Source organism: Neoarius graeffei, chromosome 5 (genome assembly GCF_027579695.1).
Source record: "Neoarius graeffei isolate fNeoGra1 chromosome 5, fNeoGra1.pri, whole genome shotgun sequence".
NCBI classification, from domain to species: Eukaryota; Metazoa; Chordata; class Actinopteri; order Siluriformes; family Ariidae; genus Neoarius; species Neoarius graeffei.
In genome coordinates, this window is record NC_083573.1 from 65,504,048 (window position 1) to 65,515,177 (window position 11,130).

The 11,130-nt window shown below is 40.3% G+C and overlaps 1 protein-coding gene across 1 annotated transcript; it reads right to left on the reverse strand.

Annotated features, from left to right (window-relative positions):
* Nucleotides 1–1,289: 1,289 nt before the first annotated feature.
* pou3f1 (POU class 3 homeobox 1) lies at nucleotides 1,290–4,070 on the reverse strand. The gene has a single exon (XM_060920655.1). The coding sequence runs from the start codon at nucleotides 4,064–4,066 to the stop codon at nucleotides 2,951–2,953; it is 1,116 nt and encodes a 371-aa protein (XP_060776638.1). The 5' UTR covers nucleotides 4,067–4,070; the 3' UTR covers nucleotides 1,290–2,950.
* Between the last annotated feature and the right edge of the window lie 7,060 nt (nucleotides 4,071–11,130).

The window sequence follows — 11,130 nt, forward strand, 5'->3', positions numbered from 1 at the left end:
TTAAATGTTATATATATATATATATATATATATAAAAGAAAATAAGAAATAAACATTTGGAAGGGCCATATGTCCAGCTAAAAGCACATTTCATCCGTCACACTGATGCACTTTGCATTAAAATAGAGTAGACTGGAAGTCACAGCGCCATATGTTCAGTTCAAACACAAATGAATATTAGCTATACCAAAAGTAGGCGGAGCTGTTCTCAGAGGCTTTAATATATTTCTGATATATATAGAGAGAGAATATGGCCAAATGTATGTGTTTATGTGTGCATATTGTAGCTATTTTTAATGTAGTAATTGTAAATGTTTCTTCTTTCCTCTACATTATTAATGTTCCTATTTTTGGGAAACATAGCAGATGAAGTAACTCAGGATGATGTTTAAGTTCAGTTGTGTTCTGACTAGTCTACAGTGTTATATTAGCAGTGGGTGTTTGTTTGAAAGACCTGGATTCAGTGTGTTGGTGTGAACATCTAAACATCTAAATGCAAAAATGTTGTTCAATCTAAAATCTAAAAATACACCGGTAAGTAGCAGTTCACATAGCAGCTTAAGTTTTTTTTTTTTTTAAAAGTGTACTCTGGGTTTTAAGAGCGAAAAACAGAAACACTGAGTAAAACATTTTTATTTACAAAATAAAAAGTTATATTTGAATCTCCTGATTGAATATGATGCGCACCGATATGAAGCAAAGTTTTAAATAACAAAACACACTTGAACGAATAAAGTAAGTGGAGGAGAGGAGAGGAGTAATGAGAATTTAGCTAAACGGCACTGTGAACATATGATGTCTAGTAGATTATGTTGTATTTGTTTTTATTATTATTCTGTAATAACCATAATATGAGAATAGTGAAGCAGAAGGAGGGAATTTGTTCTTTAAAAAAAGACAGAAGCCAAGTTCTCGAATATACGTTTTATGTAAGTAATAAAATATTACTATAACATAAATATAAACGTGACTTTGCAGTCTACATTTCGCAATCAACATACAACCAATGTAGTAAACAAACAAACAAACAAACAAACAAACAAACAAACAAACAAACAAACAAAAAACATTTGTAATCCACTGCAACATAATTAACAGAGCCAAATAGAAAGCTCCGAACAACTTTAAGAAATAAATATATAGATATATAAATGGTCAAATCCATAAATGAAATATTAAAATATCTTCTTGGAATTAGTAAGTGTACAAAACTGCCCGGAAAGAACAAAAAAAAAATGAAAACAAATCCAAAACAAACTCAGAACAAATACATATGTTTACATATTGGACATATTTACATATTGGAAATAATAATAATAATAATAATAATAATAATAATAATAATAATAATGACAACTATTTATTTAAAATCTTTTCTTTTTTCTTTCTTTTTTTTGGAAAAGTTGTATATCCCACACGGTTTCAAATAACAGAATTGAAAAAAAAAGCTGCTCTCACAGATGCCTTGAGAAACGACACAAAACGCACGACTTATTCAAGATCCCTCTTTCATGTCCTGCTCTCAGAAAAACAATAAATAATCCCACAGCGGATTATTTCATCAGCACGTCTTCCTCTATTCGTTTACAGGCCAGTGGAATAAATCCGAGCGACCACAGCTATAGGTCCAGAAACTACAGTTCTAAATAGCACGTCCAAATAGGTGTTTACTATCTGAACACACTACTTAGTACACTAGGATGCGGACTTGGGCTGTTTGAGACGGGAACAGCAGAAAGCGCGACCAGACAGGCGCGAGCCGAGGAGAAGAAGACAGAGATCAGTAAAGGAGTACAGCACAATATACGGGCGCTGAAATGTACCTGAGATATTACTTTTATTTCCATTGTTCGCCCTCACACTTTCGAGAACCGGTTTAGCCTGTTTCGGAAATCAAAACGAATGGAAAACCAAAAATCATCCATTGTTGACAACTCTGTCATTTGAATGAGTTACAGAAACTGTAAACAAGAAAACATCTCGTTATACATCTTATCACACAACTATCACGCTTTAGCTATCATGAACAAAACATAAATAATTGCGACCATGTTAACGCAAAAATAAGTGCTTATAAAAAAGAGGGAAAGGAGGCGAATTCAACGCAAAATGACAAACTCGTGTGTTTCAGATCGTTATGATTTACAGTGCCCTCTTTTCTACAGTTCAGAGGAAATCAGGTGCTGGACATTTGTAAACAAGGTGCATCTCCAAATGATGGCTCAGTGGCTTTTGTTTTGGGCAAAATGTTTGACTTGTCGATCCTACACGGAAAGTCCAAAATAAAAAAGGTCCAAATCAGTAAAACAAACAACACTGTTAAAACATCCCAAATAAAGCAAACATAACAAAAATGATCTGACAACTATACTGCAACAGTGACTCTGTTAATTGTTATAATGTAAAAACAAAACAAAACAAAAAACCGTGACTGTTTCCTTTGTTGACAACAGATCAGACAACCACCACCACATCAGGTTAACCCTGCAACAGCGATGAGAGAGAGAGAGAGAGAGAGAGAGAGAGAGAGAGAGAGAGAGAGAGATCTCTTTTGTGGCATATGGCTCCTTTTGAGCAGCGCTGAAATAATCGAATTATTATTTTCTCCAACAGAACACTTTCAAATCAATACGGTTGCTTTTTTTCTTTTGTGAAAACGGGATTCCCTAAAATGCACATCAATTTGACTGTGCAGTCATTCATGCATTTTGTTCCCCTTTATCATTTGCGTCCCGTTTACTGTTGTTGCACCACAGTCTCCGGTCTGCAGCGAGAAAATCTTTTTCACCCAACTTTGCTGCGTGCATTGTCACTCGGGATAACAAATGCAAAACAAAAATAAATAAATAGAAAAATTAGATACTGTTGAAATCCCTAGTCCCCCTTTTTTTTCTCTATCGATGTTCTTGTTGTGTTTCTGTTGAAATAAGAGCTTCACTCAGGAGGACAGTCACTGGACGGGGCTTTGTAGCGTGTGGTGAAGCGGAGGGGTCTCCGCCTGTGAGTAAACGTCCTCCATGCTCGGATGCGCGACCCCCACCGGGGTCATCCTTTTCTCTTTCTGTCTCCTGTTGCAAAACCACACGCGCACGACCTCTTTCTCCAGCTGCAGCGTGCCGGCCAACGTGCTGATCTCGTGCGCCGAGGGTTTGGGGCACTTCAGGAAGTGGTTCTCCAGCGCCCCTTTCACCCCGACCTCGATCGAGGTCCTCTTCTTGCGCTTGCGGCCCTGCGCTGCGATCTTGTCCAAGTTAGTCGGGCTGCCCGTGTTCGAGTCTGTTTCCTCTAACCATTTGTTGAGCAGCGGCTTAAGTTTGCACATGTTCTTGAAACTGAGTTGTAGTGCCTCGAACCTGCAGATGGTGGTCTGAGAGAACACGTTGCCGTAGAGCGTGCCGAGCGCAAGCCCGACGTCCGCTTGTGTGAAGCCGAGTTTGATGCGCCGCTGCTTAAACTGCTTGGCGAACTGCTCAAGGTCGTCGGAGCTGGGCGCGTCCTCGTCTGAGTGGTCCTGGTGGTGCCCAAACGGCTGCTGCGGAGACTCGAGCTGATGTTCATGACCGCCGGCATCGTCGTGCAGCGGCTCGCGCATGCCGTGATGCAGCGACGGTTGCGGGCTCAGCATCGCATAGCCTGTCTGAGAGTAGACCAGTGACTGGTGGCCCCCTGAAGCGGGCGACAGCGGCGACAGGTGATGCGTGGTGTTGCTCGGTGCCCAGGAGCCATGGTGGCCGTTCTGTGCAGCCTGGTGCACCAAATGCGACCTGTGGTAGCCACTGGTCAGCTCGTCGCGGCTCGCAGGCACGCTGGCCTTGTGCTCAGGCTGCTGGCCGAGGTGCGTCCCGCTGCTCCAGTCTGCGCCGGATGTGGGCAGCCACTGGTGGTGCGTCAGGCTCATTGGATGGCCCGCGTTGGACGCCGCGAGCCCTTGAAGGTACTCGTGGTGCATCATCTTCTGCACTTCTCGATAGGTCGTGCCCTGGTGCATCCGGTCCGAGTCCGGGTGCATGAGAGGGTTGGAAGGCAACGAGTTATTCCGCGGGATATACTGAGCTGTCGTCGCCATGGCTCCTACTCCGAAAACTGACGCGCGCTCCGGAGGTGAGAGAGCTTTTTAGAGCGCGAGCGCGACAGCCCACGCGGGGAGGCGCTGGAGCAGCGCGTGGACACGCCTCCCCTGCGCGTGCATTGGCTGCCGGCCGCCTCGAGCTCGACTGACGCTTCGTGTTTTCCCCTCGCGCGGGCTGTTTGGTTGGCTGTCTCCCGCCGTGATCCCAGTTACTCGCAATTGGCGGCTTTCACAAAGCTTTCTCTCCCTCTTTTGAAATCCCTTTCTTCTCCTTCTCCCCACTAGTCAAGACAGCGAGCAGCAAAGCCGGAGGAAATCACTGGCTGGTAGGTTGTTTTGCAAATGACCACGTGGGGGAGTACCGTACTCTTTAGTCCGGGGGAAGAATGCCCCTCTTCCCGACTTCAATTAGTACTCTTAGTAACTAGAGCTCTCCTCTGAAACGCATTAGTATTCGAAAGTATTCCAACAAGCCTTCCATGATTCATGCAAATCACTCGACAGCATTGACATGTTGGTTACAGTGAGAGGCTGCACTATCTCTACAAAGCAATTATTATTTTTGCCATACTTTATACAATCTAAGAAAATGTTGTACTTTATTTTCTGACAGAGTAGATGCATTTCATTGAACTTCAATACACGTACACGCGCTCTCAAGTTCACTAAACTGAAGGTTTTCTAAAGGCTTTACTTATTTTCTAAACAGAGCCCTTCATTTTCTCGCAGCCTGTCGTTTTCCCATACTGACACTAATTCTGATGACTTTTCCACTTGCTACTCTGCATGGCATTGTTCAGAATAAATGTCGGCTTTTCATGATCCCCCCCCCCCCTTTTTTTTTCTCTTTGTCATCCTAGTTAATTTCCTAATGTTTGAATCGAGAAAATGTCACCCTAGCCACAGTTATTTCTATACATCTTCTTTCCATGTATCCCTGTATCCATGTCCCCCCCTGAACAGCAACTCCAAGAAATCTTGCGTTTTCCCCTGGCTTCTTTTTGCACCGCTTTCCCGGCTGATCTGATTACTTTTCTCTTCACGTTTTGTCCCAATAGCAAATTACCAATTCTATGAATTGCAAAGCAGCCTCTGAGACGCTGAGGGGTAGAGAGGGGGAGATTGTGAAGATTGAAAGGGATCTTTGCAAACACAATCACGTTCTTAAATGGAAATGCGGGGCTTTAAACAAATCTTACATCTCTCCTGTTTCAGTCGTCTAAAACTCCGCAATCAGGAACACACACTCCTTCTGCATCCGGAGCCGCTGCTGAAGATTTTTTTGGGGTATCAGTCCTATTTCAATTATTTATTGTAATTTTTTTTAATGCTAACGGTCGCATTTGTCTTGTGTTCAGTGGGTTATTTCCACAGGGTTTTGAATAGAAATGCAACATAATATTTGGGAAAATCCGACATGAAAGCAAAATGTTTCACATTGGTAAGTTTTCACTTTTCCTTCCGTGTGTCCATTCAGTGTGTGTGTGTGTGTGTGTGTGTGTGTGTGTGTGTGTGTTTAGGGTCACAGGTGCTCCTCAGCACTCTTTCAAAGGCGGGGTTATGTCCACTCATACTTTATTTATTTACCTCAGTGGCATCATGAGACAGGTGTAGCCAAGCCTAAAGGGTATTTATTAAACATTTGGCCTACAGGGTATTTATTAAACATTTGGCCTGAACGTTATAGAAAGGAAGTAGACGCCATTTTGACAGTCTTCTTTTGCTTGCAAACATTCTCGTTAACAAATATTCTGCTGAACTGTATTTAGCTATTTTGTTTTACACGATTTTTACCTGATTTATATATGATCACCTATTAAAGTAGGCGGTTATAAATCCTAATCGTGACATTAATCTTTACAGTCCTGATGTATTTGATTTTGATCATGCCACATGCTTCTTCTCAAATCCTATAATTTTGTGCAATTAAATTAGATTTTGTTTAAATAGGCCAATATTTCATGCCATATCAACTTCCTTCACTGCGCTATTATTGGATATCAATTTGGTCTTGTTGTAATATAGCCTAAGTGTGTGACAGGTTCTGAATGGGAATGGAGTCTATTAAACAGAGCTGAGGAGATGACGGAGACGTCATGGATGGTGTGATACAGAGTTTATCGTGAGCCTCAGAGCTCGCTTTCCGGGACGCACTTAATGAGCATGCTTTACTGTCCGCTCCTGCTCATTTGAGAGTCTATAAAAAGCGCAGTGATCGCTGTTCGGGGAGTCGTGGCAAAGCAGAGGCACAGACCGACTCTTGTAGTTCCCCCGCTGGCTACAAAAGCACGCAGATGCTCGCCGATAATACGGCCTTGTGTGGCGCGGGGGGCATTTTTCCCTGGACGCGCGAGGTTGCCATGGAGAGGCTGCTGAAAGGACTGCACTGATGTGTCTGATGAGTGATTTGCGTTACAGGAAAAAGCCAAAGAATAGGCCCTGTTCTGCACCATTCCTGTCAGACAGTAGGGAACAGCTGTGCTCTTTCACCATCGTGGATGCACTAATTCTGGCTGCAGCAGTTAACGAAGTTTAAAGAGGTTAGACTCAGCCTGTGTGTAGCTGTTGTATTACTCTACAACATCAGATTTTTAAATGATATTTAAAACAAGTCGACACAAACGATCCAGATACCTTCCACACAGACAGCTTTAGTCTTCATTGTGGATAGACTTGCTATAGTTTGCGTGATAACGATGAGTTTCCACAGGCTGTGTTTTGCTAAACAAGTCGTTAGTATCGCGTCGTTGTTCACTGATTTTCTCAATATGCCACGCCCCTTGAAAAATCACGTGATCTAATCTACACAATTAACACCCTTCCATATCCTGAAGCAGCGTGTCTGTCAAACAAACAAGTAATTAAGTACATCCCGGAAACGTGCAGACAAAAGTTCCCTTTATTCAGGCTATAAAACAAACAAACAAACAAACAAACAAACAAACAAACAAACAACAATGAATCATGCAAGACAAGAATCAAGCAACTGCAATAAAAACTACAGACATTTTCAAACTTTAAGCCTATTAGTTTTGGGGTTTATTTTATATATATATATATATATATATATATATATATATATATATATATATATATATATATATATATATATATATATATATATATATATATATATATATATAAGACATAGATAATACTCCATTTTGTTTCTATAATGTTTATAGCCAGTTTGTTTAGACACATTGTTTAATACTCGTTAAATTAAGCTACTTATGCTTAAAAACACTATTGCATAACTCTGAGGAAATAAACAAACAACATTATAAGGCAATAAATATTAGACCAGTGAAGTCATTTGCTGGTCAGTTTGTATGAAAGAGCCTCAAGTTTTCCTGTATTTGTTTTTTTTTTAAATGTAACACTTCAAATTAAGAATATTCTGCACTTCCTGGAAGTCATAATGGACTGATTAATTTAGCTTGCCCCACTCAGGTATTTACTTTTTGGATGTCTAATGTTATTGTAACGACATAAGTTAAACAAACAAAAAAATTGAAATGAAATGAAATATAAAAATCAGCATGCAGGATAATAGCACTCTACTGTAGCTTGACTTGGGAGACTTAAACATGTCCTCTCACCGAGAGTTGCCCTGTCCCCCCCCCCCCCCCCCCAAACGCTTACAGTTCTTATTCATTAATAAAACATTACGATAGACGCAAACCTAAAGTGTTTTAATTATATATTCGCCTCACACAACTTCAACCGCCAAGTCTCCCTTTTCCACCCATCCATTTAGACATTTGTTTTGACAGACGTGGCTAATGGGCGCGCGCGCTTCCAGTTTACAGAGTGCAACTCAGGTACGTCTCTCTCTCTCTCTCTCTCTCTCTCTCTCTCTCTCCCTCTCCCTCCCTCTCTCTCCCTCTCTCTCTCTCTCTCTCTCTCTCTCCCTCTCTCTCTCTCTCTCTCTCTCTCTCTCTCCCTCTCTCTCTTTTGGCTAACAAACTCAGGCCATTGCGCCAGACTCCCGAGGGAAACGCGAAGGAACGCTTCCTCTTTTCGGTAAAAAAAAAAGGTGTGCGCAATCTTTCTCCATCTCTCCACTTATCTTTGGGCTAATTAGGCGGGGCTCTGAAGACGCCGACATGAATATACGCGCACCGACACGCAATTAGTCGAGAGAGAGAGAGACAGAAAGACAGACCTACACAGAAAGACAGTCCCCTTCGTCCTAGACAGAACTAAAGAGTACAGAGGTGCTCTTCAACTCAGCTCAGCTCAGCTCTGAGTGGGTCTGAACATGAAGAATGTGAGAAACTGTGCAGATCAACCATGTTATTTTTTCTCACTTTTTATTTCTTCACAAACATTTTTTTTCAAATTTATACAGAAGAAAAAAGTAGGCTATATAATGTATAACTCCACTTACATTCCATTTTAATTGCCACTGTGTCCACTGTTTAAAAATAAATAAATAAATAAATAAATAAATAAATAATATCCTCATTAAATAATGTGAATTCGTTTCTTCTCTTTAACTCCACAGGTTTTGGAAATTGAACTCAAGTTTTCACTTACATTGTCCTGATTACTTGTGAGTCTTGTCTGGGTTGTCAGTGTTATAAGGTTATCTTCGACCTGAGTTTAAAGCAGCGGGTGAAATTTCGACTTGAAATTTCTTACAGTGAGTGAAGAAAACTTTTTTTTTTAAAGTGATGTAGATATTTATATCAAGAATTACTTTTGGAAGTGGGAATTATTGCTGTTCCTTGCAGAAGCTCGCAGTTCAATTCCTCAGAGATGGTACAGGTGTAAACTCAATTTTCAGCATGCTAGGCTTAGTTACGTCTGTAGTCCTTGGCTTGGACTTATTACAATTTTCACACCTTCAACAATAAAATATGCCCTCGGCTAAGTATAATGGAGGACCAGAGACATACTGATAAACCTCTTAGTGTAGCCACAGCCGCAGCCACACGTATAGTACGTAGTGACAGACAGACAGACAGACAGACAGACATACATACTTTGTTTGGTGTTCTAACCTATGTGGCTGGCACTCTGTCCACCGAGGCCTCAATCCTCTACTTTGAATTCAAGGTGATCTTTATCCTGATGCCCCTCCCGGGTGAGCACTTGCCACTGACTTCCATGAAGACGTGTTTATGTATGTATGTATGTGCAGAAGGGAAGACAGGGAGCTTTTTGGAGGAGGCTGGCGCGATAAGCAGTGGAATTTGTACTGCCTGAATATGGATGGTGGCCTGGTTCTTAGTAAGCAGCTGATAGAGAAGTAAACAGCTAGTGGGCTGAAGGGGTTGGAAGCATGCACCTGAATACATTGGGGCTCTCTTCTGTCTATCACCTCAATAGCTGATCAAATCCCTATTATTTCTTTCCATTCCTATAATGTAGTCTGCCTGAAAATGTTGAAAAGACTGCTACCACAGGGACTGAACTTATTCTGATCCCTTTTGAGATCTGCTTAAACCCAAGAGGATATTGTCGCACCAAATATTTTCAAATCATTTCAAGTTTTACTATCAGGACAGCGTTTTTGTCAGACCCACAAAACAAAACAAAACAAAACAAAACAAAACAAAACAAAACAAAACAAAACAAAACAAAACAAAACAACAACAAGCATGCATTCTTTGTTTTAATCCTGTAAACTGCTTTAAGAATGTACATTTTAAATTGCCTTAGTGGCTTGAGCTTAATCATGGCCCATACTGAGATAGCTCAAGCTTTGCTGATGTTTTACATGCCTTGGTGAAATCTCCTTCTGTATTTGAGTTAATGTCCAAATGTTTTAGTTAGTAAATGACTTGAATTGTTTAATCTAGAAAAGCAGCTAGTTCAAGAAAATATAATGGAACTTGGAAAAAAATTAAATCAACAAAATGAAAATTTCTTAATTTGTCAGTATGAAGTTAGAATTTCATGGATGTAAATATCATTCCTGTAGAAGACGTTAAATGTTTCTGGATTACTTTTAGTTACATATGCCTGAAGAACTGTGAAAACAATAGAAAATAATCAGTGCTCCTTTGAAGCTTACAATCAAAATTTGAAGCATTTTCTGTCCTACTCAAAGTCTACTTAAAAACATCTTTTTATGTGACAGCAATTCATTAAGTACGAGAGCTTCCTAACAAGAAGAGACATAATTCCAAAAAGAAAAAGTGCTTTCTTTTAACAGCAGAGCTTTTGTACTTTTGTTGTATGCATTCCTTTTAAAATATTATTGTAAATTCAGACACACTTTGTTTTTGATGTGTTAGTGACAGTAAATTATTTTCTGTGGTTTCGAGAGCCTTGCATAAATCATCCATATTCAAGAATAATCTGTGTCTCAAATAACGATTTTAAGCGAGATGGAAATATACTCTTGTTACTACTGAATTACTATGTTATTATCTCATTGAGCTTAAGAATAATGCTATACTGTCACTTTTATATTAATACAATAAGCAAAGATAAAATGTGCTATTTCGATATTCCAGTGTGAGATATTTAGTTCGTGGAGGTGAAAACCTCTGTAGACTGTTAAACCTAAGTGGCTGGAGAGAAGAGTTGTAGCATCACGCTCATTAATATACACACAAGTGATATCCAGGAGCTCTCTCTAAAATTATTAATCATGTGCTTTGTCTTAATTAAATAGTAATTCATGTTAATGCAGTCCTAATGGAGCCCAGTCACCCAGCTCTCTTACTGTGTGTGTGTGCTGCTGAAACATTTACTAGGCCTGTCACTTTTTCTTTCTTTTGTCTTTTCATTATGCTACAAGGACCCTTAAAGACTGAGTGACTTTTCCACCTGTATAAATTTAATAGACCAATCAGAGAGCTCTGTCAGAGTGAGGTTGTCAGGGTCTTACTGGTCTTGAGTTCACTGAATTATGGAGTTCACTGCCAGAGGACAGAGGGGTCATGCCAAGCTCACACAATCAAGTGAGCAGATGTCAGGAAACCACAGTCTTACCATCATAATTAACCCACAAAAATGTCACTTGTCTTTCAATTTTTTTTCTTACCCCAGCTTGTGGAAGGAAAGTCCACAATGTGTCTGTCAGATCATACTTTGTTCATGAG